The following is a 27,752-nucleotide window of genomic DNA, read 5'->3' on the forward strand; positions in this document are numbered from 1 at the left end:
ATTTTGTCAAGGTAGTCTGTGACTGTAACTATACATATTTATGTATATTTATATTATCTACATAAATATGTATAGTTACACTTAAAATTAATTTTATTCTAAGAAAATGTCTGTATCATAATATCAAATATTCTTTTCCTATTAAGTATGGTACACTTAATAGGATGACCATAACTCAGCCCAAAATTTATGTTGCTAAGTAAGAAATTTATTAAGTGAGTTTTGCTCCATTTTACGACTTTTCTTGCCACATTTGGTAAGTGAAATTAGTAACACGGATGTTAAGTGAACCGGGCTTCCCCATTGACTTTGCTTGTCAGAAGGTTGCAAAATATGATCACATGACTTCATGATACTGCAACCGTCATAAATATGAACCAGTTGCAAAGTAGCTGAACTTTGATCATGTGGCCATTAGGATGCTGCAATGGTCATAAGTCACTTTTTTTCATTGCCGTTGTAACTTGGGTCACTAAATGAACTGTTGCAAGTCGAGGACTACCTGTATTATGATATTTTAAGGAAATTAAGCAATGTTTTTTTTAAAAAACCTAAATAGGAAAAAAATCACTTGACTCCACAGCCCAGCCCTGTTTTCCCAAGAGGGCGCCCTGCTGCACTTACCTCCTCCTCGAAGCTACTGCTGCTGTTCTTCCTCACCTTGGCTAGGTTGCTCATGGTGTGTGCAGGAGGGTAAAGTGTGTGGGTCAAAGGGAGGCCCGCTCCCTCTCCATGCGAGCAGACCCGGCTTTGTAACTAAAGCATCCTAAGCAATAGGATGGGAGATCACCAGGAGAGATCAGGAGGAGGGGACAAGGGGATGGAGAAAGGGCAGCAGGGCTGCTGGTGGCCAAGTGCTAAGGCAGGACCTCTCTCAGACCCTCCCTCTCTCTCATTATAATTTCCTTCCTTCCTTCCTTCCTTCCTTCCTTCCTTCCTTCCTTCCTTCCTTCCTTCCTTCCTTTTCTTTTCTTCTTTTTCCTTCCCTCTTTATTAACCTTTCTTTATTCTTCCTTTCCCTCTTTCCTTTTTCCTTCCTTGCTCTCTTCCACTCTTTCCTTTTTTTTCTTCGTCTTTCCTCTTTCCTTTTCTCCTTTCCTGTCCCTTCTTGGATTCTCAAATGCAAAAGGGGAAACATTTCTCGATGCTTCCTTGCCTTGTGATCAAATGCCACTTTTGCTAGTAGTCTGTGGCCACTTAAAAGACTGAGAACCAACCCAGTTCAGTTTATCCCATGCTTGCATTTAGTAGGGGCGTCCACAGACAATAGTAGAGCAAAACTATCAAAATGGTGGCTGTGATAGTTGATCAAACTCCTTTTTTTATGTGCAACAGCTTTAGCTTTTATGAGCAGAGGTAGGTTAGTTGCTTTTCTATTAATACATAACCCTTAAAATGGCTTTCCTGTAGGGATCCTGCCTTGGTCTAATTCAGACTGGAACTTTACCAAAGGAAAATATTTTCCCCACTCTGCTTTGTCCTCTATTCTCCTGCTTGCAACATACAAGGAGGGGATGTTTTCCTAAGAGCTCACAATTCAAGAATACCAATGTTAACTTGAATTGCCAACAAAGTTCTGTTGTGACAAAACAGAACATAAAATTGCTTTCTCCTTTGAAATGGAGCATCTCCAACTAAGTTGCCTCTCCTTCCCTCCTCTTTAACTCCCTCCTGTGTGTGTGTGTGTGTGTGTGTGTGTGTGTGTGTCACCCCTTGCAGCTACATGCCCTCAACAGATACCTTCTGCAATGGCAGGCTGCAAACTAATGAAAGCCGGTTTTTTGGAGTACTTGTTTCTTTTTCTCAAAGTGCTGCCGATCACATTACGCCCTGCCCCCCTCCCATCCCCAGCCCCATGGAAGGCTGCAAGAAGCTCCCATCGCAGCTTTTTGTACCTCTCCTGTTCTTTTCCTCTCCAATATCACAGCGTGGGGCTGCAAGAGGTGAGAACCCCCCCACACACAAACACGTGCACGGGTCCTATTCTGTCTCCTCCATGCTCAGGAAGGGGTGAAGGGAGGGGGAGAGATTGGAAGCGTTGACGGTGGCAGTGCCGTTGGCAGCTGTGGCTTTTCCACTCGGTGGGGTGATCCCAGTGAAAGGGAAGTTTTGCAGGCTGCGAGGCCATGCCGGCAAGCAGGGCATGGAGGCGCTAGTGCTGATCCACAACTTGGTGTGGAATGCAGTCAGCCTTAGATCCGTGGCACTGCCTGGAGCCAGCGAGGGCTGGCATCCTGGGTGGAAGTGAAACACTCAGGGGACTTCCAGTTTTGTGCCCGTAGCTCATGGCCACGCGAGAACGGCCCTCCGCTCCCCACGGCTAGTTTTGTCCTGCCAGGCGGACCCTAGATGGGTCCGAAGTTGCCCCGAAGAGGTGACCGTGAAGGAGGGGAGCCACATTGATCACAAAGCGACGGCAATTGCTTCATTTGATCCGGGGGGGGGGAAGCCCTCCGAACCCGACAGGAGAAAGACTAATGTGAGATCAGTGTCTAGCCCAAGCTAACTCCAGCTGAAGTCCAAGAGCACTAACCAGAACAATGGTGAACAGCGTGCTTGGAATTGGTGAGAGTATTTGATCTTCTCTCCATTATTTTGCAACTAAGTCCCTGGGAAATATCCCCAAAGCAAAAAACCTCCGAAAGTGAGGGGAGGGGACTACATTCCCATTCCCCCATAGACGGAAGCAATGAATTAACCTTTAAGTAGGAAAGAAACATATTGAAATTAAATTTAAAATAATACAACCTGATCAAACTTAGAAACTAAAACAAACTGCTAAGATTATATTCTAAAGGATTTTGAGGAAATTAAAAAAAAGAAAAACAATAAGAACTTCTTTTCTGAAAGAGCTGGAAAACAAATATTTGCTAACATCTAGTGGACAATTAGAATATAGCACATTAAAGACAACGCCCAGAAACAAAGAAAAATCTGTTCCCATGAACTCTAATAACCTTTAAGAGGATAGTTGCCAGGGAACAAAGAAGAGATTGTATACTGGGCCAGCTATAAGATAGGAAAATGTTTGAAGGAAAACATACTTTTATTGTGGTCTAAATTTATGAACTGTTTAAAAATTTTGATCTATGACTAATTTTTGGAAGGGAAAGTTACAGGAAGGATTTAAAGTGGCTAAATATACTGAATTGCAATTCTGACTGGTTGACAATTGACTCCTGAAAGAAAAAATTGTTATAAAACATTGAGTTTACTGAAACGTTGACAATTGAAAATTACAGTGGATTATAAAAATTGTATATAAAGACAAGAACTATACAAAATTGGACTGTTTGGATTTTGAGTTCTGGCCAGATTGACAAGGATAATTACAGAGACTATGGCACTTATGACGGATTACTCGAAAGGGGGAGACAACATGGATATGACATATTCATCAAAAAATGACAGAAAGCCACACTTAATATCTATTCAGCCGGAAAGATCAAAGACCCCTAGAAGCAACATTTCAAGACAAGACAAATACTTTCCAAGAAGAAATTTATGCAATGCTATGACAGATACAAATCACAATAGCTCTAAACCACGAGGAGATTAAACACAATTTTGATAACATGAATACGCTTCTAATTTAAATTTACAATCAAAAAACATTCAAAGAATGATGGTAAAGAATGAATAAACAAATCAGATAATAGAATGTGAACTAGAAAAAAAGGACTTAATTGGCAGTCACAAATGAAGGGAATTATAGCTTAATATAAACAAGAAAAATCTCGCAAGATTTGGATACAACAATAAATATGGAAAAGATACCTTATGCATTAGAACTTCAAAATAAACCTGAGAAGAAAGAAGACTTAACAAAATAGACCACTGCTAGGAGAATCACTGTTTGGGAGACAAAAAAGCATACATCTTACCTATGTATGCTCTACGCCTAACAACAACTACAGAAATACAAGAACTGTTTGATAAGTCGAAAATATTAATTTGGAAAATAATTTGGCAAAGGAAGAAGATTAGAGACAGGCTTAAGAGACTTGACTCGCTCTACCAGATGAAATATTATACGAGCGAACACTAGTTTGAATATAGCTAAATAAACAAATAACTTTGGCTATAAAAGGGGCTATAGAATAAGTGGGATAAGAGATATAAGTAATATGGTATTTTTTTATAAGATACAAAATGTAAAAATATTGGGATGATGAAAGTGAAGGAAAAGTTTGAACTTTAAAGAAAAATTAAGTTTGAAAAGATTTAGGATTAAGGAATGATTGAAATATTGAGGGGAAATTAGGCTTAATAAGAACTTTGAAAAAGGATATATAGTGATTTAATTAATTTTTACAAATAGAAGTGAAATATAAATTGATTAGAAAAATGTTATGGGTAGATGTTATGATAAATAGTATAGCATTTCTATAATATATGAAATATGAAAATACTGGGATAATATATTTAAGTGGAAAGTTTGGATATTTAGATGTTAATTATTGAGAAAATTATGATTGATAAGAATTGTTTGAATATTATGGAGAAATTGAGCTTAAACAAGATTCATGAAAATAAGATATATGGTGAATCAATAAGATGACTTTTATGAAAATAACATGTTGATAAGAAAAAATGCTATATATGGATGCTATTATTGGTATAAATATAGAAGAAAATGTTTTTATATAATCATATATGAATAATATCAAATATTAAAAATTATATTTGTTTAATGAAGAAGGAGAATACTATTGGGATAAGAGAGGATCAAGGAAATATATTACCAATTGATATACTAATTATGGAAATATAAAAATTAATTATTATTGACTGTTAATTAACTATTATTGATTGTTAAAAAATCATGAATCAAGACAACATACTGTACACCAGGCAATAAGGTTGTTATTATAAAAAATCAATAAAACTCTTACAAAAAAAGGAATGCAGTCCCCAGGGATGCCAGGCCCCCCATGTTCACCGCCTCCTGTGCACACTCCTAGAGGGCGGGGCGGGAGTGGTCCCTCGCTGGTTCCGGGGCAGCGCTGCAGATCTAAGGCTGACCGCATTGTAGATCAGCGCCCGGTTGGCCTGGGCCAGGCCGAGGCACCATGGGCTGGTCCTTCACTGTTTCAAGACTGACTCTGGGGGCCAAATCGAACAACATGGCAGGCCACGTTTGACCTGCGGGCCTTGTGTTTGACATGTCTGGACTAGACTATCCAAAGATATAACACAGCTTGGGCATCAGAAAAACTCCATATTCTGTATCAGATTTCAAATAAGCAAGGCTTGAGTCACTGTTTTTTAAATACGTTATTTCCTCATATCCTGTAACTAGCTTAGTTTATACTAGGTTTTTTTTCCTATAGTTGCTTTTTTTCCCTTCTGTTCTCTGAGTAACTTAATAATGGATTTATTTTGTAGTCACCATTTCACTTTTTAAATACAAAATGTTTAGGTTTGGATTTAGCATATTTAGATAAAAGCTTTACTGAAGTCATATTTATACAGAAGATACTGTAAGCTGTTACAGAATATAGGAATCCATGTGGGTGTCTATGCATATTTCTTTTATATCAGCCTCTGGTTTGAATCCTTAGTGCCTATTGTCCATCTTTTGAAAGTCTTGACTTTTGCTGCTCCTTTTTTTAGGATGTAGCTCTTTGCTTCCCACCTTTCCAGTTTCAGTCCTCATATTTTGCTTCTTGTGCACTTCCAGCTCAGGAAGTTCTTCCTCTTCCTGTAAAAGAAAAGAGGGCAATGCTATAGTTGTATAATGCTGGGCTTATTTTACAATTAAGTTTCAGACAAGTTTGATTAAGTGGAAGGTAACAGAATTGAAATAAGAAAGCCTATTACTGATTTTCACAATTTTTACAATTGTATGAACAACCTTAGAAGTATGAACTTGAATTCATCATGTTGCTGCAGCCTGCATATAATAGAGAATTATTTTATTTCTTTGTATTAGTTTACATACATTTTTCATTAATTATCATTTCTTAATTAAGATTAATTGTGGATGCCAAACTTGCCAAAGAATGATAACAGCTGCAAGCAATAACTCATTTGCTTATCAAGCAAACATAAGTGAAACAGATATTCCCATGTAATACATTAGCATTGCTATTTTATTCTAATTGAGAAAATGTATCTCTTTGGGCCATCTTTTTACATAATACAGAGCTGGGAACCGTAACCTTTTCCTGTTTGAAGTACTTCACTCTGTATATCACAAAGGAAAGGGTTTGTAGTCTCCTTCAGAGATCTGCCCCCCCCCCACATTCATTCCCTTGATAGAAGAAAGCCTACCAGTGGAAAGTTCTGCTCCATAAAGTTCTGTCTCCTTAAATTAATTGAAGACCTTGTGTTCCCGAAACAAAAATTTGGATCCAACCCAGTATTTTTTTATTTGTTTGAAAATTATTTCTCAAATCTTATATAAGATGCTTATATTGGCATCAGGAAGAAAACAGATTATGAAGGTTTCATCTGTAATGTCATGAGGATTTACTTGGTTTCTTATTTCTTTGCCTTCTCTATACTCAAGTTATTCAAATTTGTTTTTCTATGGCTTCAGTTAAATGTTCTTCATTGCAACTGTCATATTTACTGGAAAATTTAACCTGTTAGAAAATACTAGGTACTTCATTCAGTGCTATATGGAGAAACGTCAGTTTGCTCACTAGGACTTTCCTACATGCACTTTCCTGCTTCATTTCCTTTACCTACTATCCACAAATTTGTTTCACTATCCAGAGTGATTTGGGGACTCCAGGATGTATTTGGGGAAAGCATGGGGAATGAGTTCAAAAGAAGTTTTGCTGCATAATCAAAGGTATATTTTTGTCAATGATATGATTTATAGAATCACAGAGTTGAAAGTGGCCACTTCAGTTATCAAGTGTATTATTCCACTGCTGAATTCAGGACTCCAAAATAAATCATCCACAAAAGATGGCTATTTAGTTCCACTTTACTAGTTGACTGCATAGTCAACTGTAAATTTATTGTAACTTCCACTCCATATCTTGTACCTTGAAATGACATGAAATGAAGAATTGTCTTCTGCTTCAAACAGATCACACCCTGAAAGTTCTGCTGAAACATTCTGAATAACAGTGATTTGGCAGATACAAAACCTGGAACTTTCTTTGTTTGTTCTAGGCTCTGACCAAAACAAAACTGTCTAGGTCTCAGTGATTTGATGGGGCTTATATAAGGCTAGTGAATAGAGCGCTCTCTCTCTCCTCTTACTTAGCAAACTGTCTTCTCACAGTCTTTTCAATATCCCTTCTCCATCCTCCCTTTACGATCCAAGGGAATATGTCCTCTGACCTGCCCATCCTCCAGCACCTTCTCTGCTTTCCTTGAATTGCTTCTACCACAATGTATCTCACCATCCCAATCATCTCAGTGTCTACTCTGCCTTCCCTTAGCTGCCGCTGCCTCCATTGGCTTACTGTTTTTTTAAAAAAAATGTTTTAGTGTGCCAGATGGCAATTTCATTTCATTCTAAAGTTTAGCTTTTTAAACATCATCTCTGTATTTCTATACTTAATTGCCTTCATACTTCCTTGATAACCTATGTTCCTTTTTTCAGATTTTTGCTAAATATTTTGTGTAGCCATATAGAACATTTTTCTTTTTCAGAATTGGTTGCAATTGTGCTTTTAGTATCTTTTTTAAAGAATTTCTTCCCGTTCACTTCCCTGCTATTGTGAAAGTTGAGGCTTTTGAAGTCCAAGATACACTAGTATTAGCTTTCCTTAAAATAAATAATTAAAATTATATTACATAGCCACTATTCTCTCTGCTCTTGCTAGTGGCTCTTTGTTTTTGGTTACCATCCAGGCAGGAAGGATTAATTCTCTTGTGCCTTCTCCCATTTTCTAAATAATAAAGTTGTTGATAGCACAAACTAGAAATTTTCCAGCAGAACAATGCTTGATGAAATGTGTTTCTCAACAAATGTTGGGATTCAGTCATCAGTTTCATTCCTCATTGAAAAACCTGCAGTTTTTCTATGCAATATGGATTTCTGTGCAAATGTGACTTGCAATACCTATTTCCTTTCTATTAAACAAATTGTATCATTTAGTTGCTATATTCTAATTATGGAAATCATCTTACCAGTATATCCATGAAGTCATATTTTATTCATTGTATTAAATGTTTAAGTTCAATTTTCCTGTTATAAACTATAATTTATAGACAATGTTATGAACTTTTTGAACAAATGTTCTGATCTTTGAATAGTTCAATATAGAATATTCCTTTCTTTTCTTTTGTTTTACCACCCACAAATCTTGCTCTGATGTTCCTTAAATTTTTCATCTTCAGTTCCTCAGAGTAATCTTTTAAGAGTCTTCATGATCAAACTGGGTATGTTTTAGCTAATAGCATTTTTATCAATCCAATACTCAATTCTTTAGATAACTCAGACTTTTGAACAAAATTTCTTTTATTATCAGCATTACAAACCTAGTCATTTATATTTTTCCCCTTCCAAGGTCTCTTTCATGTAATAAAAGAGGTTTGAGAAAATGGGTTGTTAACAGGATCTTGAGTTCTGTACTAGATTTTCAAAATCCCTGATAACTTATCTTAATCTGTATACAGCTGCATATGTCCTCACAGGAAGAAATAAGTGGACTGAATATATTTTAGAAAATTTCATTAGATATCACCTTGTATTTTCAATAGTTTGATTTTAAAACTTTGTAAATGAACAGATTTTGTCTGATGCTATTGCTGAAGTAGCATGACCAATGTGAGTTAATAAAGTCTAGTTTTCGGTATCAGGTATTCATATGTGAGGTAGCTGTTTATTCTCCAGCACTGGAGATGGATAATCCACGCAGTGGGTTGAGACTGTATTCCTGGCCAATCAGATCAGTCAGCCAAAGTTGCCACGCCCCGTCTTGGACCATGATCCTTTAGTCTTGACTGATCTGGCCATGCAGAGACATCTACAACTTTTGGCTCCTGGGCAGGTATAGTTCCTTTCCATTAGGGGGGATTTTTTCTAGTAGCTGAAATTGCTTAGTTTAAAAGTTAATTAGAGATAATTTAATTCAATTTAATTGACCACTCAAAAATTTCCTTGCTAAATTGTAAAACTCAGGAAGTCAGATTCCTACAGGGGAAACCATCCCCACTTAAAAGGGGGAAATCCCTAACTCCCCTCCCTAACCAACCCCAGCCACCTTCCAGCAGCCGGCAGCCGCCTTAAACAAACGGGGAGGCTCGGGCAACCCCTCGCGTTTAAAACAAACAAACAAAAAAAAAAAGACAGAAAGGCAAGCAGTTAGCGAGGGAAGCGGAGGACAAAGGGGACGCATGCTGGGAGGGAGATTGATTAAGGGAAACAGCTGGCGTGCGAAGGAGCAGTCTTTTCACTCCAGGCTGCTCAGGATTTTTTAAACGAGGCGCCATTGTCTGCACAGCTGGAAGCACGCGCAGCTCTTTGTTACAACCGCACGTGGCATAGGCAGCCTTGTTAACACATGCGCAGTAGTTTCCTGGCAGCGGCGGCCATATTTTTTGTCCAAACAGGGGAGTTAAAGTTCCTTAAGAAAGCTAGGTTCAGCCGCTGGAGTGAATTAATAGGCAAGCAGTACTGGGGTACTAAAGCATCTATTATTCATTCAGAGACATTCAAATCAGACACATAGCTACTGGTTCCAGGACTTGGTGTCTTCTACCTAAAGTAAATAAGAACCTTTCATAACTAACTGTGTTTAGTTGCCTTTGGCTCCTTCCAGACTTCGGGTCCCCCATTAGTGGCCCGTACGCCTCTGGATTTAGTGGTGGGTTCCAGGCATCCCCAGTCGCGTGCCTGTCCTTACCCACCATAGTCAAGCCGGGTTCCAGGCATTCCCATTAGCGTGCCTGTTCTTATCCGTGCACAGTGACTAACTCTGACAATTTGCAGAGTCTGCTCCTGAGTTCCAGACGCCCCCAGTAGTGCGCCTGTCCTTACTCAAAGTTGGAGCTCTCCTACTACCTGGGTCCCCCCTATCGCGGCCCAGCGTTAGTGGAGAATGGAGGAAGCAATCATTCCCTCCACTGGAGCCCCGCCTTCATCCTCTGGAGCACCTGCTTCAGAGGATTCGGAATCCTCTGCAGCCCCTAGAAAGGCTGCAAGGAAGTCATCAAAGAAGGCTGACAAACAGGCAATCAGAAGACACCAAGCCCTAGAAAAAGAGTTCGACAGAGCCCAGAAAAGGGCCAGAATTGAAAATAGGCAGAATGGGGGAATAGGTCCTGATCTACCGCTGGGTCTCCCTTCATCCCCACGGGCCATTTGGTCATTAGGGAGCTCATCACAGTCCCAAACAGAGGGTGGGATAGGCGAATTCTCATCGCTCTCCCGATCCCCCTCCCCACGGAGGTTACAGGAAACCCCGAGGACCATGCTAACCACAGCACCTGCAGGGTCGCAGGCAATGGTCACTCCTCCTGCATTGACGGGGGATCTGCTAGCTACCCTAATAGCACAGGCAGTGGACCGTGCATTTGAGGCCAGGGCTCAAACTTCAAAAGCCAAGTCTCTAGGACTTAGAACGAGGCATCGGGAGGAAACGGAGGACCATCAGGACCTCTCCTCCGTCTCAGACTCGTCGGTCTCTGAGGAAGCTTACCTGGACCAGCCAGGTACGTCACAAGGGATTCAAATGTCTGAGGAGGAGGAGGGCACCTCACCTCAAGGGCCGTCCTTCAGCGGCCTGTTTAACACTTCTCTTTTTGTTACTATTCTGCGCAAGGCTGAGGCCACAGCCCATCTGGGGCATGGGACACCAGCGGAGCCTGTCACAGTTGACACAGAGGCTGAGCTGACGTTCGCCGAAAAGATAACCACTCAACACCGCATACCATGCCCGACCATGTTCCTAAACACAATAAGGAAACAGTGGGCAGCGCCAACCTCCCTACCGCTTCCTAGCAATGCGGAGAGGAAGCTATTTAACGTAGCAAGGGAGCTAGAGGGAACATTGGAGGTGCCGGTGGTGGACGAACCCATAGGTCCCCTGATATCGGACACGGCCATATCAGGAGATTTTGCTGAGGCTCTTAAAGCCGAGGACCGAAAGAGTGAGTCCAACTACAGGAGAACGCACCAGGCAATAGCTTGGGCTACCAGGGCGTCTACCTCCACGTCCTTTTTCACCAGAGCCACACTTTGTTGGCTCCGTGAGCTACAGGGCCGGGTTCCCATGGAAGATATACGCACTCATCAGGAACTCAGCAAAATGGTAGCGGCCACGGAATATGCGTCGGACGCAACACTTTTAGCGACCAAGTTTTCAGCCAAGGCAATGGCGGCAAACAACACGAGCAGGCGCATCCTCTGGCTAAAGAACTGGCAGGCGGATACCAAATCCAAGTGGAAATTGGCTTCGGCTCCGTACCAAGGGGCAAAGCTGTTTGGTGAGGCACTAACGCCATACCTGACAGAGAACAAGGACAAGCGCAAGGTCCTTAAACACATGCTTAAAAGGCAGGACAAGAGACCCGGCTCCTGGGGAAGGAAACAATCCTTTCGTACGGAAGCCAGGGTCAACTACTTTCAAAATTCCCAACCCTTCCAAGCTAGACAGGATAGGGAAAGACAGGGGGACAGACAGAACACAAGACATAGGCAAACACAGGGAAGACGGCCCTTTCGGGGGAACAACCGCCCCTTCCGCCGTACCAGATGACTCCCGCCCAGACCTTCCCATAGGGGGCAGACTAGCAGGGTTTGCTCCCCAGTGGGAAGAGACCACCACGGACGTATGGGTCAGGAACACCATACGTCATGGTCTATCTCTAGAATTTCTCTCAAAGCCCCCGAACCGCTTCCGCCCGTGCCCCTGTCCCACAAACCCAACAAAGAGAAGGCTCATGAACGAGGCCGTTCAGCACCTTCTAAACATACGGGCCGTAGAGCCGGTGCCTATGAACCAGAGAGACCAGGGGTTTTATTCTATCCTCTTCGTGGTCCCAAAACCCTCGGGGGGTTGGAGAGCCGTTTTGGATTTGAAAAGGCTAAATTTCTACATAAAATACCGCAAATTCAAAATGCAGACACTACGCTCCATCCTTGGAAGCGTAAGGAAAGGGGATTTTCTGGCATCGATCGACCTCACGGAGGCATACTTGCACATCCCTATCTCTCTGGCTCACCGCCGCTTTCTACGGTTTGCCTACAGGGGGCACCATTTTCAATACAGGGCACTTCCATTCGGCCTGTCATCAGCGCCCAGGGTGTTCACCAAGATTCTGGCGGTTCTGGCAGCACAACTAAGAAACGTACCAGTCAGAGTCCAGTGCTACCTGGACGATATTCTAATCCAGTCATCGTCCGCCCAGCAGTCTCGGGCGGACCTAAAGTTAGTGATAAAAATGCTGCAGGACCACGGCTTCTTGGTGAACTTTCCAAAGAGCCATCTAACCCCAACTACGAGAATACTCCACCTGGGAGCGGTCATAGACACAAAGGAATGCAAGGTGTACCTATCACAGGAACGCCTCAGCAGCATAAAGAAAGCCGTAAAACAGGTAAGCCGTGGTCAGTCAGTGACGCTGGTCTGCCTCTCCCAGCTGCTAGGGAAGATGATATCGACCATAGCAATAGTTCCTTGGGCAAGGCTGCACTCAAGAGAACTGCAATGGTTCATGCTCCCGTTTCAGAGACAACAAATCAGTGCATCCCGGAAGAGGGTAGGCATACCTCTGAGAGTACGACACTCCCTCAGGTGGTGGCTATCTCCAGCTCTCCTCAGGGGGTCCCCCTTCAGGGAACCAGACAGAGTAGTAGTCACAACAGATGCGAGCTTATTCGGCTGGGGAGGCCACTTGGGGACCAAGTGGACACAGGGCCGCTGGTCAGCGGTGGATCTCCGACACAACATAAACTGGCTCGAGCTGCGGGCTATTCACCTAGCGTTAAGGCATTTTCACAGCAGCATAAAAGGCAGGCACGTACTGGTCCTGACGGACAACGTGACAGCCAAGGCCCACATAAACCGTCAGGGGGGCACACACTCTCGCTCGCTCTCGGCCGAGGCCCTCCTACTGGGGGCCTGGGCGGAACAAAATCTGGCCTCCATAAAGGCCGACCACATATCGGGGGAGGCAAACATCCAAGCAGATCTGTTGAGCAGATCAACAATAGATCACTCGGAGTGGCAACTACACCCGAGGATCTTCAGGGAGGTCTGTCACCGCTTCGGGCTTCCCCAGGTGGACCTTTTTGCCTCTCCTTCCAATGCCCACCTAACTCGCTTCTTCTCCTGATTCCCATCTAAGGGAGCAGAGCAGACAGATGCGTTACGGAGCCCATGGCCAAGGGGGCTCCTGTACGCGTTTCCACCCTTACCTCTCCTTCCGGCGGTAGTACGCAAGATTCTGCGGGAAAGGGCCGAGGTAATCCTTGTGGCCCCTTATTGGCCAAGGAGACCTTGGTTCGCAGACTTGAGGAGTCTCTCCCGCACGAATCCATGGCGGATTCCTCCGGAGAGGATCTCCCTCAAGCAGGGGGAGATCTCCCACCCAGAGCCACAATGGCTACAACTAGCCGTCTGGCTCTTGAACGGTCAATTTTAGCCAAGGGGGCTTGCTCACAGGGTGTAATTAGGGTCATACAGGCATCAAGGCGCCCCTCCACGAACCGTATCTACGAGGCCACGTGGAGAAGCTTCCAATCATGGTGCTCTAAACAGGAAGTGTTACTCGAAGGGATCACAATTCCCAAGATCCTAGAATTTTTACTAGATGGCCTAGAGAGGGACCTCTCGCCAAACACACTGCGCAGGCAAATCGCCGCCCTCTCAACTATACTTCTGCCAGCCCCGGTGAATCCTTGGGCAAGCATCCCTTAATACGATCCTTCCTCAAGGGGGCTGCAAACATCAGACCGCCAACCGTGCACAGGTATCCATCGTGGGAACTACCACGAGTACTACAAGCTCTTACCAGAGCGCCCTTCGAACCACTCAAAACATGTGACATTCGCTATCTGACCCATAAGGTAGCATTCTTGGTAGCCATCAGCTACCATCAGCTACCATCAGCTCGGCGGATATCCGAGTTAGCTTCTCTCTCAATGAGGAAGGACCTGTGCCATTTTCACAGGGACAAGGTAGTCCTAAGAATAGACCCTTCATTCATTCCAAAGGTCAACTCCCTTTTTCACAGATCACAGGAAATAGTCCTACCAGACTTCTGTCCAAACCCAGCTCATCCCCTGGAACAACAATGGCACACCTTGGACGTACGCAGGGCACTAAGACATTACATTTCACGCACAGCGGAATTCCGACGCTCGGAAGCGCTTTTCATATCCTTCCACCCTGCTACTAGGGGCCGGAATGTCTCGTCCTCTACCATCGGTAAGTGGATTAGGGCATGCATCACGGGGGCATACCAGGCGGAGTCCTTGCAAGTCCCCAAGCATATCACAGCCCATTCCACAAGGAGTGCTGCCACCTCAGCAGCATGGGCCATGCAGGCTTCTATTGAAGAGGTATGCAGGGCAGCCACTTGGGCCTCGCCCTCTCCATTCATTCGTCATTACAAAATCGACAGGTACTCCTCTGCAGAGGCCTCCTTCGGTAGGAGGGTTCTCCAGCAGGTGCTAGACCAAAGTTGCACACGGGACCAGTCTATTCCCCAACCCAAGGGACAATAGGCTTTGGTATGTCCCACTGCGTGGATTATCCATCTCCAGTGCTGGAGAAGGGGCGTTGACTTACCTGAACGCCTTTTCTCAGCACGGAGATGGATAATCCACACCCACCCTTATAGACTAGAATAATAGGGTATATTTAGTGGAGCCAAAACGTCTTACTGTCAGTCAATGGCTGCGCTCGAGTCAAGACTAAAGGATCATGGTCCAAGACGGGGCGTGGCAACTTTGGCTGACTGATCTGATTGGCCAGGAATACAGTCTCAACCCACTGCGTGGATTATCCATCTCCGTGCTGAGAAAAGGCGTTCAGGTAAGTCAACGCCCCATTCATTAAAAATAACATTATTCCCTAGGGATTTCCAAATGTGGTTGCTTATAAATCCTTTATTCAAGCTTATAATAAAATGGGAATGTGCAAATATTTTTTTTCTTTCAGTTGGAGAATTTGTGAGTGATGCCCTTCTAGTGCCAGATAAGTGTAAGTTCCTTCACCAGGAAAAGATGGATATTTGTGAGACTCACCTGCATTGGCACACAGTTGCTAAGGAGGTATGTTGAAGTTCCTAGCCCTCTTTAAACTGAACATTTGTTTTGTTATGTTTAAAAATAAATAGAACATTGAGCCAGAAAAATTTCAGCAACATTTTCAGTTCTGCGTTTAGAACAATTTATTACCATTTCATTAAAGCAGAAACATAATTAGCTTCATTCCAACAGCTCTTCTTTTTGTTTTCAGTTTCATTCATAAATGTGTATTTTCTTATTCTGTGACTATGCAAAGCACAGATATTTAAAAAATAATGTAGCCTAATGTCTTTTAAATGCTTGTTTGCCTGGAGTACAAGGCTTTAGTTTAAATGAACAATTATAAACGGCAACAGGCAGGACTTTTGTGCAAACACATGTATGGTTTATAACATCCCTAAATTTGCCAGAAGCTTGCCTGTAAGAGATTTTCATAGCCAAAAACCAAAGCAGCAAGAAGAAGTATACTCGGATCTGACCCAAAGCTCTAAGCATCAGTCAGCTGGTCTAGGTTTAGGGTGACAGTTTGCACTTCACTGACATCACCCTAGTCTCCAACTAGGAATGCTAGGCTAGCAGTGGCTCTTGAATAGAGATGAAGTCAGTAAATATAATCAAGACTGAGATTGCCTCTGGTGTACAAGGAGTTGCACTGAATGCTCTGCTCTGCTCTGCTCTGTTGCACTTTGAGGGTGGGCAGAGTTCCTTTTTCTCTGACTGTAGGTGCAGTTGCTTCTGGGTAGATGACCCTCAGGCAATTGAGTTCTCAAAACTTACTCAGGCTGAGATAATTCAGGTAGAGCCAGTATGGGCTCCTTGGTGTTAGAATCCTCTGTTTTGGAGCTGGCCATGACACCTGTAAACAACAGTGCATGTGTAATGCTAAATGTATTGTTCAGAAAATAAAAATGCAAAATATTTTATATCTTATTTAATTATACCCAATTTATATTAAATATCTAATTTTATCTAGTGAAGTTTATAAAGCTTATGATTGCTTCAGTTTGCATTAACATTCACAAGATAACATTCACAAGATAGAGATGTCCTTGTTCTTTAAGCTTATGCCCAAAAGATACTATTAGCAGTAGTTCTGGCTGTCATGCATACTTTCCATGTCTTCTGTGAACATGCAGGAGAAAAATGTAATTCATTGAACCAACTAGAAGTGAGTTCTAAAAAGTATATATTATGTAAAACATACATGTACATATACTTACTCAGGCTTTCTTTGCTATTTCTTCAAGTTATTTAATTTTCAAGACATCAAGTTATTTAATTTTCTTGCTTCCTCCATATTATTTGTGATTTTACTAATGTATACTACTATGGTTCACCTGATCATGGTCACCTTCCTCTATATTATTTGTGATTTTACTAATGTATACCAAGGTCTGCCTAATCACCTTTCGACTTTTAAGCCACTTCGCTAATATTTTATTTTATTTATTTATTTATTTATCTATATCCCACCTTTATTATTTTTACAACTAATTCAAGGTATCTACCACATCTTCCTCCTCGTCTGGGTTATCATATGTTTTTTTAGGATTTTGCATATTTTGCTATTTAAAGGAGAATATTAGTAGCTTAGGACTGAAATGAGGGGTTCCTTGGTGCTCTCTGAGCTTGCTTTGTTTTCTTGCAGATATTTCATTACCCAACCAGATAGCATCACATCAGTGCCATTTTACTATTTGCATAACAGTAAACTTTGTGTTGTGACCTTACCTGAATTTGTTTGTGATTCTTTTCAGACTATGATATGTTTTTGACAAATACATTTTTCCATATGTAAATTATTTTCATTTTCAAATTAATAATTTAATCTGGAACTAATAATAAGAGCAATGTTTTCTCGATTGCCATTGGACAATTATAATCATGAAGATTTAAATGTTATTCAAGCCCTGTTTTGAGTTTGTTATAAATGTTTAAAAGGTTCTGAGATAAAAGCTCTGGGGACCATTTTAAGAATGTATCTTTATGCTCCTAATAGATCAAATGCTGAAACTGCATAAATCAAATCCAGGTTGTCTTCAATTACGATCACAATTGGGACTGGATTTGGCAATTGGGATCCAATTTTATGACAGTTTTTGTGGTCATTAAGCAGATCACTGCAGTCATTAGGCAAATCTGTGGTCACTAAGCAAACATTGAGGTTGTAAGTGTGAACCCATTTCCTAAACAGGCAAAAAAATGTTTCAAATCACAGTCATGTGATCACAGGATGCTGCAACTGGTTGTAAAGGCAAGCTGGTTGCTAAGCACCTGAAATGTGGTCATGTGACCGCAAATGTGTATATGGCACACATTTTACGGTGGCCAGAAGTTCTATGCCTATTGTAATTTTGAATAGTCATTAAGTACCAATTTTAATTTGAGGACTGCTGTATGCTCCAGGAGGATAATCTTGCTTTCATTTGTTCTGTATCCTGAGGAGATAATAGTTAAAAATAGCTCTGCCAATTAATAGGCAGAGGATCAATTGTAATTATTTTTCTCAAAAGTCAGAATTACAGGAAAGAAAAAGAAAAGAAAGATAAAATATAGAACATTTACATACCATAATGACTAGAAATATAATATAATATATAACTATATAGTATACCTAAATGCAGCATGATTTATAAACATATGTTTTACTGTAGCTCAGCCTAAGGCAATCCCAAGATTCAACCTTACAGAGACAGGTGATATATTGGCTTTTGTTAGGCAAGCCTGCCTCGATAGGTTTGTATCTTAGGGTTTCTATCTTGAAGAATTGTTTCAAGCATTAAACTACTATATTGTGTTCATTTTGTTCTTACAAAAAATGATACTATTCTCTTTTATTAATATGATAAATAAAGTAATAAAGCAAGCTTAATGCCACAGCAGCCTCTACAGGACATAATGTGTTTTGCATGTTAATAAATCATGGTTTATCCTTACAAATATGATCTTAGTTTCTCCCAGGCTAAGGTAGGGAACATTTCCTCATGAGGAAATCCAAATCTTTAGAAAAGAGAAGAAAATAAGTCTGCTTAACATTATTTCTGAATAGAGCTCATTCATCATGCTACAGCAAGATTGTAGGCATATAACAGTATATTTCACTCTTTCTCATGTTGAGTTACCGCCTTGTGAAGACTATTACAAAGAGCTCTGGCCATATAGTAGCAGTCCCCAACCCTCCTGGCTCAGCAGGCCGGTGGAGGCAGTGGCGGGGTGGAGAGGGGATGGTGGTGCGCGCACATGTGCCACTTTTACAAAAGCACCTTCGCACAAACGCACTTGCCCATCACGTCCGCATCCCGATTCCAAACAGGCCATGGCCTGGCACTGGGCCATGGACTGGGGGTTGGGGACCATGCTATATAGAGTTTGAATTAAGGCACCAATTGACTCACCAACCCAGTCTGTACCAGTTTTTAAAAGCTAGTTTTTGGTGACTGTGTATGTTGTGTTTCTTTGGCTTTCTTTTTAGTTTTGCAGTGAAAAGGGAATGAATCTGCACGACTATGGTATGCTCTTACCCTGTGGAATTGACAAGTTCCGTGGTGTGGAGTTTGTTTGCTGCCTAGTAGCAGATGAGAGTGACAATACTGATTCAACTGAGGCTGAGGAAGATGATTCTGACGTTTGGTGGGGAGGTGCAGATGCAGATTATGCAGATGGCAGGTAAGACTGATCTTCGCACCTTCATTAGATGGGGGTGGTAGAGGGAGGAGTTAAAAACTTAATAGGGGATATGTATCTCCCAGTGAAAGTCCACAGTGAAGGAAGATTGTGATATTGTAACAGTTACAAACATAGTCTAGTTAAGACCATTTTTATTTGAAAGTACTGTACATCCCAGTAGATTCAGGGAGATTTGCTAATCAGACACTTTCCACTCATCCCATTAACCTAACTCTAATGGGTATGAGTGGGAATGTTTGGTTGTTTAGTCATATTGTATGACTCTCTAGTGCTGTATAAATTCTACAAATGAAATTCTTCCACAGGCTTCCTATGAGGCTTAGAAGCACAATTTCTAAAGCTCTAAATAATGTGGAAACATAAGATTAGCACAATTCCCTATTAAAAACCTTGGCAATGAAAGATCTACTGGGCTGACAAATAAGCTGTCCTTTTACTTTCCTGTACTCACAACTCCTGGTGCATGTAAGGAGAAATATCTGACTAAATCTTAAAGAGTTGCAACATCTGCTACTTTTTAAATAATTTAAATAACATGCCATTTATGAAACATTCCAGCAGCTTATCCACAGGTTGCAGGGAAATATTTTTTTCTGTTTGTTAGCTGTTCTCTATAGTATTATGTATTTAGAGGTAGAATGATTGATTCACTACTTTCAGCTAAATAATTGCCGTTGCCAACTGTATCATATTGAAATACCTTTATTTGGTTGTATTGTTTTTTGGTGCAGCAAATAAGGATACACTGATGGTTGTGTTTACTGAAGATTTTAGTAGAAAATATGTGTTAGAAATTTACAGCAATTGTATGAAAACACATACAGTAGAACAATCAAAAAAGAGCAAAGTTTTTAAAGTTTTTTAAAGTTTTAAAACTTATTTCAAATTTTATATGCATCTAACTGTTTTTAGGGATATTTTCACATTTAATATAAAGGTATAAGAATTTTCTTTACATTGTTGACTAAAATTCCACATATTTGAGATTCATATGGAAATGTTAGGTAGATGCCTTTTCAATGTAATCTCTCTCATATCATAAATAGATGATATGAGAGATAAAATTTAGCTTGAGGCTATGTTTCCAATCTCTTCATAAAAACTTCAAGTTTTGGAGCATTCAAAACTTCTGGAGGCAAGTTGTTGTAATTGTTCTGTCAGGAAATTTCTCCTTAGTTATAGGTTGCTTCTCTCCTTGACTAGTTTTCAACCATTATTCAGGTGCTTTGGAGAATAGTTTGACTCCCTCTTCTTTGTGGCAACCCCTGAGATATTGGAATATTGCTATCATGTCACCCCTAGACCTTCTTTCCATTAAACTAGACATACACAATTCCAGTAACCTTTCCTTATATGTTCTAGCTTCCAGTCCCCTCATCACCTTCCCCTCTTTTCTGCACTCTTTCTAGAGTCTCAACATTGGGGCGACAAATCCTTTCTGAACTTACAGCTCAAAGCACTGCGAAGTCATGCACTTTTGAAAGCTTAGTTCATCTACTTTGGAAGTTTCTCATGTATTCTGATCCTGTACGAGTAGGCACAGATAAGATTTGTTCCTATATTGCCAATGAAATAAAGTTTGGAATTGTCTGTGCCTGTATCAAATGAAAATGCTCTGAAAATGGTGACACTTAGCTTTCCAGAGCACTTCAGTCCTCTGTAAAGAAAGTAAAATATTGAATACAATTTGCCTGTATTTCATTTAAAAAATGTTGTTAAAATTGCATTCATGGAAGAAATATATTTCCAGACTTGGAATATTTCAGAACAGTAACTAATTTCAATTAACATAATTTCCAGTTGCGGTTTGGAGAAATTTTAACTTTTTTGAATTATTAGTTTATCTAGTTTATCATGAAGTGATTCCCACTAAGTTCAAGACTTTGTTCTGTCCATCCAATGGAATCAAATAGTATAAACTCTGATACACGAGAGAATAATTGAAATCTTTTTCATTGCCTCTTAATGGAAGAGTATAATGAGTATATAAATTTCAGGTAGAGAATACATTATTTCTTAAAAAAATAAGAAATGGGAATTTATTTCATTGTGAGCAAGGCTTCATTGATATGTATATTTTAATAGAGAAACATTTTTCATGTGGTGAAGCTGTTAATCTACTATTACAAAGATAACTTATTTCAGTTGAAGAATAAGAATAGTTAGAAATAGTAATTGTTCAATATTGTAAAGTTTCACTATTTAATTCACTGTTGTAATTAAAATCCTTAATTAAGATTATATAGAAAAAAGTTAAACTAAGGAAGGTAATGCACTTACTATTTGAACTAGAGATAAGCTGGCAATGAACCCAAGTTCTTTAGTGGACTTGAAGATCTAAGGAATTGATGGTAGCATATAAAGAACTAAACCAGAGAGAGAGAGAGATGGATGTTAAAAAAAACTTTTAAGATCTTGACAATGCACCTTGTCCAGTTTGAGATCGAGTTATTATTTTGCACAGCTCTTTTTTTTTATCAAGCCACTGGACTTAGTCATGCATCTGTTTTTGTAGCAATAATATATATAGCTCAAGTGGATTTTTTAATTTATAAATGTGATTTGCTTCTAAATTGTGGTTTCTGTTTGATAACACAACATTGCTTGTTCTGTCCTTATAAGAAAGATGGGAGGAGGCCATATGTTAGAATTTTCTGTGCAGAAGGGTCTATATTCAGACTCCTAAATCTTTAGATATCAGCTACTATCTAATATCCTGAAGAATATATACTAGTAATTCTATTTGTTGAATTTGTTGTGAAATTCAAAATTAAATCTAGAGGAAGAAATCCTTTTAAAATGTTTCTGAGAGAAGACAGTACTAAATTGAATGTTTTGCAACTCAATATTGTTCATACTTGGAAATAAATTCCATTATGTCCAGGTAGTTTGCTGCTATGCATATGAGCAGGATTAATATAATGTGAATATACCCATGTCAGAATGCACTTCATTTTATCACAGGCATTTTTAATATGATACTGAGTGCACCATACAAAAATATCCTGTAATGGCACATTTTAAATGATGTTAAAGTTTTTTTTTTTTTTTTACTAAGAATAACACCATATGCTATCCTTAACCAGTATTCCACATACAGGTAGTTTATCTCATATTGAAGTATAATAAAAAGTAGTATGGATGTAAAGCAATAATTTAAATTACAAATGTAATTTCCCCCAAATACTGTAGATAGCTGTCTCTCATTTTGGTAATTATGTATAAATCTTGTCCTTTGTAATATCAATGGTTGGTGTAAAATATAAAAGTAGAGCAATATATTCTTAGATATTAATGCTTGTCAAACATTCAAAATGTCAGAGACTAAACTTTGAATAAAACTTCCATACATCATGGCATATTTATGTCATACCATTGTTTATTCAGGAACAAATTGACTCTATTTCCTTTTAACTTTTTGAAAACACCCACATCTATAAATGTCCAGACCTTCTTTTGATGAAGTAAGGTCATGTTTGTTCAATGTTGTGATGGAATTAGCAATATCAAAAATCTGACCAAATCTGTTGTTTGCAGTTATGACAAAGTAACAGAAGAGCAGCTAGCAGAAGGGGATACTACAGATGTAGAAGATGAAAATACTGATGATGATGATGAAGATGATGATGAGGCTGAAGAAGTTACAGAAGATCAGTACCAGGAAGCCACTGAAAGAACAACCAGCATTGCTACTACCACTACCACTACTGAGTCTGTGGAAGAGGTTGTTCGAGGTAAGATGTTTTAGGCATTAGGTCTGAGAAATTGTTTTTCACAGTGCACATTGGTCCTTTACTACTGTACTAAAAGTGTACAGCAAAGTGTTCTATGTTGTCATTTATATCATGTGTTTCTTATATGATGTGAAAATTGAGTGTTTTTGCCATCTCAGACTTTCCGAAAGCAAAGAAAACCGGAATCATCAAGATTTTTTATCTTTCTGTGCATTGGTATATGAAGAATTAAAATAGATGTGAACCTTTAATTCAAAATAGAATCAAGCATGTGACAAACATATTTAGTAAGGTATGAAATGGGAACTATTCATATCAGTAAGGTCATCGTTTAAAATAAAGCTGAAAAAATGGTAAGTGTGTAATAGGAATAGACTAGGAGATTTAATACATTGCCATTTTTTCCTGTAGATTTATTCTCCGTTGAAGTATAGGATACAAATGTCAATTCAGTAAAATTTTAAAAAAGCTGATTTGATCATTATATTTTTACATAAGCTTCTTCTGTAAGAATGCTTTGTAAACTAAGGTTTCCCTAATCTGATTTGCTTTGACTGTATTGAGATTGCTTTTCAAGAATTCTTAGAAAGTATGATTTGTGGTACTGGAAAATATATTTAATCTGTTTGTTTTGCAAGACTTCAGTCAAGATTCTGCATTCTTGTTATTTATACATTCATTTTAAACGGGGGAGACTCTGGGACTTTCAATTTGGTGTTAATGTGAATAAATATATATATATTACATTCTATTTTTTAAAAAAATAGAAATATCAAGCTTTGTATAATGTTAATTTTACTATTTTATCACAAAAGTCTAATAAAATGAATTAATGGTTTCTCATATCTATACATATACTGAAATACCTATCAGTCAAACATTAACATCTATTTACCTTTTTGCCTCGTGAAAATGGCTATATCCTATTTCTTGAAAATTCAGGTTTTGAATTTTTTTTGTCTGATGACAAATTCAGAGTAGATTCTTGTTTTGTAATCATATAGCCATGAAAATCTATGTAATGAGATAGAAAGAAAATATAGCAGGATTCAAGTCAAAAATAGTTTTTTGAAAGCATAGTTGGTGATGTACCATCACAAGAGTAAACAGAATAAATTTCTTGTGCCCAATGTTTTAAAAAGGTGGTTTATTATTTCCACATATATTGATTAAACAGTGGATGAATATTTTATGGAATTCTATTTGAAAGAGAAATATGTATTTCTTCTCTCCCGTATGACTAGAACAAAACTTTTGTTTTGGTTTAATCCTTCATACAGGGAAGGCAATCAACAGTCTCAATAAATTTCCTGGAGGTTGAATATCATTAACCAGAGATGCCACAGTAACCATGGTCTTTACCCTCATTTCTTCTTCCAGCATACCTTGCTCTACTAACTACAGTCCAGATGTGTAGAACACATTGGAAGTATTGGTCTTGTCAGTATAATCCCAAACCTGTAATCATAGTCATAACAAAGGGAATAACACATTTCCCTTTGCATTGGTTCTTAATTCAGCAGGCTGACATGGATAGCCTGAGTACTGTCCCTAAGAATAACATGATTTGAGATTTTTTTTGGTAAATTGTAAAATGTGGATTATAAGGTGATGATTCATTCCATATAAAGTCCTAGGTTTGAACCTGTGCCCTTAGGCACAAGTGAGTAGGGTGATCCTCCAGGGAAATAAAAGCTTGGCATATTTTTATTTACCATAATTATTTGAAATATTAATATTTAGGAAGTGATAGCCAAAATATTCTTGATAGAACAAATATGCTTCCATTTTAAAGAACATAACAGTGTTACTTGTGCATGAAGGATGACAGGTGGCAGCCTGTTATTTTATGCCCATTGGAAAGAAATAAATGAAAGTTGTTTTTAGCAATTACTCTTTTTCAGAAAAGCAAGAATAGAGGAAGAAGGCAACATAATACCTTAGTTGGGTTTCATTCCTGTTAAATTAGTACAACTTTATAATCAGATATATCCCTATATGATATGTAAAGCTTTGTTTAATGATTATTTTTTGGCAATGTCAGCAAATCAGAGCCTCTGATCCATCATTTCTTCTGAGGTCTGTAATTATTAATGAACTATAGTACCTCTATTGACTGCTTATGACTTTATAAGGATGCCTGTGACATTGTGGTGTTTGAGAACAAACTGATAATAAAGGGACCAAAGAGAAACACACCACATTTAAAATTGTAAATTATGCTTGTATTATACTTAAATGGGATTTGAAAAGACTATATTTAATGTTGGATTACTTTCTTTATGTTGAATCCAATAATTCTGTATATTTTTCTAATTAAGTAGTCAAGAAAGAAGATCATGTTTCAGTGTTTTTAATAACTTTTTATTGAAGGTTTTAATAACAGTAGTAAAAAAATACAAACGAAACAGACAGAGCAGAAGTAAAACAAAAAGAATAAAAAGTATCAAAAAATAAAGGAAAAGAATAAGAGAAATAAAAATATAAAGAAGTAGCTTCCAATCTTCATCATAAGAACAAACATAATAATTCATCAGCCCTTGTAATATTATATGTAAGTATCTCTTCTCCCCATAACTCCTCCTTTATCCAAACGCTAATCTCCTAATCATTAATGTTTCAATCTTAGTGTCAGCAAAAAGTTCATAAAGGGATCCCATATTTATACAAATGTGTCTGATTTTAACCTTAATGTAAAAAAACTTTGTACTCCTTTCTTTTGCAATCTTATTCTTTAGTTCTTTCAAATGCTATAATAAGGTTTGATCTAATTCAGTTTTTTTTCTAATATCAAAGATTTCTTCAAGGCTTTTGTTAGTCTATTAAAAACTGCTTATCCAGGTCAATCTCTTAGCTTGTACTTTGTATTTTCACTTCACTTGTTGACCCTGTCTTACAGTCCATAATTTTTTTAATTTCCCAGTATTTCTGCACATTCTTTACATTTTGATATTTCTACATCAAGCGAAATTTGTTTCCTCTCATTATCTTGTATGTCTTCCAAGATGTTATCTCTTCATTAATAATTACTTCTTTAGTAGCTCTGGACATAATCTATTCATAAAACATGCATCATTGCTGAAAATGAAGCTGCTGTTTTTTGACCCCATTACTCAAGAATCTCCTTAAGCAGATCAAGAAATTTATGGTCTGCAAGGTGGTCCTTGTCTGGTGATGGGAAGTGGGACAGTGGCAGCAGTGGGCAGGGCAATGGCAGAGAGTGCGATGTTAGTGCAGCGGTGGCAACAACAGTAGGGTCAGGGCAGTGATCTTCCACAACAGTCCCAGTTTCTCATATGGCCCCTTAAGCCATTGGGAAAATTAATTCCCCATCCCTGTCTTCAAGTATTTCCAATGCCTGAGCATTTTGTGCCATTTCGCAAGTTTCAATACTGACCAAAGATAAAAGACAAGCTTTTCACTTTTCTTTCTTTACCCTTTCTGCTTGGAATCTTTAGTTCCTGCTAGTATTCAATTTCTGGAATTATAAAAGTCTTAAATTTCGGTTTTGATTTAGGATAGACTAAACAAATTGGTTCACATTAAAGTGCTGTTGATTTATATAATTATTTCCAATATCTTGTAGCAAATGTCCTAAGTCCCTTCATTTGCTTATAACCTTTCTTGAACGAGATTCTTACTTAGCTTTTTGCCATTTATTTCTAATGTTTTAATTTCACTAGCTAATAATTACATTTTCTGTTATCGAAAACAAAGGAAAGTTCTCCAGGTAGCTTTTTAAACTTGACATTTTGAAGATTTCTGATATCCATAAATAGGATAGGTTGTTTTTTTTTTAATTGAACCTAATTCCAAGCATAAATCTCAAAGCAATCAACTAAGTAGTGAGAAAGAAGGGAAACTCAGATACAAAACAGGGGACATAGGAAGCAAACACAGGATTGGTAAAATTGGACTCACATGCCTATATATTAACACTCAAAGTATGATGAACAAACAGTATGAACTTGAAGTCTTAGTACATGAGGGCAGATACGACATTGTTGCCTTTACTGAAACTTAGTGGAATGAAACCCATGACTGGAAAATAATGCTGAAAGGATTGAAATTGTTCAAAACAAATAGACTTAACAAAAGATAAGTTAATGTAATATAATATATAAGAAATAACTATATCTCTACAGAAATGTGAAAAACCAAGGATGAAAAGCTCATTGAATGCATTTGTGTTAATAGGAAAAAGGAATGAGATTACCATAGATGTACACTATAGGCTACCCTACTGAACAGGGAATTGAAGCTGTGGAAGCTTTGGTGGAGAATCACTATGTCATCTGGAATTCAACATAATGCAAGCATAAGTAATAGGACAAAGTCAAATGAGTGTCTTAAGATTTTAAGTGAGCTCATTTTCACAAGCTTAGAGATGAGTTTAGGAAGGATTACACAGATGGAAATCTTAAAGAGGAAAATAAGTCAAGAAGCTTGGGAAGCTCTGAAAACTGAGATCATAAAGTCTAGTCTAGTACACTGAGAAAGAAAAATAAGAGACTTCAGATGAAACCAGCATGCTTTCAAAAAAAAACCCTCTGATAAACAGAGACAAAAATGACAAGAATAAAAAGTGAAAAGAAGGACAAATAACTAAAACAGAATGCTAGCAAATAGCCCAAATCTGCAACAAGTCTGAAGTCAGGAAAGCTAAGATTCAGAATGAAGTAAGACTTGCAACAAATGTCAGAAATAATGAAGTTGCTTTCAACACGGAAAAATAAGATTAAAACCAAGGAAACAATTGATCAGCTAATGGGAGAAGATGGCAAGGAGCTGACAGATAGCAGAGAGAAAGTGGAACTGCTTAACTAATTCTTTGCATCTGTTTTTACATAAAAGGAAAAAATAGTCCAGTCTATAAAAAGCAGTACTAAAAGACCAAATAAGACTACAAGTCAAAATAGGCAAGAAAATGATAAAAGAACATCTATCCACTCTAAGTAAGTTCAAATCACCAGGATCAGATTGATTACATCTCAGGGTTCTGAAGGAGCTGGCAGATGTGAACTCAAAATCACTGAACTGAGTGTTTCAAGGCTCCTGGAGCACCAGGGAACTGCCAGAGACCTAGAAAACAGCAGATGTGGTTGCACTCTTCAAAAGGGGGGGGGGGGCAAATAGATCCAGGAAACTACAGACCAATCAGCCTG

The 27,752-nt window shown here is 38.9% G+C and overlaps 1 protein-coding gene across 4 annotated transcripts in view; it reads left to right on the forward strand.

The window, feature by feature from the left end:
* The window catches only part of LOC120314547 (amyloid beta precursor protein), a 146,538-nt gene that overhangs the window by 74,094 nt on the left and 44,692 nt on the right, over nt 1-27,752 (forward strand). For all 4 annotated transcript variants that reach the window (XM_039357764.1, XM_039357762.1, XM_039357763.1 and 1 more), the window contains exons 4-6: nt 15,078-15,190; nt 18,639-18,832; nt 22,391-22,587. In XM_039357764.1, the coding sequence (XP_039213698.1) occupies nt 15,078-15,190; nt 18,639-18,832; nt 22,391-22,587 (504 nt within the window). The remainder of the gene's footprint in view (nt 1-15,077; nt 15,191-18,638; nt 18,833-22,390; nt 22,588-27,752) is intronic.

This window comes from Crotalus tigris, unplaced genomic scaffold, assembly GCF_016545835.1.
Source record: "Crotalus tigris isolate CLP2741 ecotype Arizona unplaced genomic scaffold, ASM1654583v1 scf7180000018944.1027768, whole genome shotgun sequence".
NCBI classification, from domain to species: domain Eukaryota; kingdom Metazoa; phylum Chordata; class Lepidosauria; order Squamata; family Viperidae; genus Crotalus; species Crotalus tigris.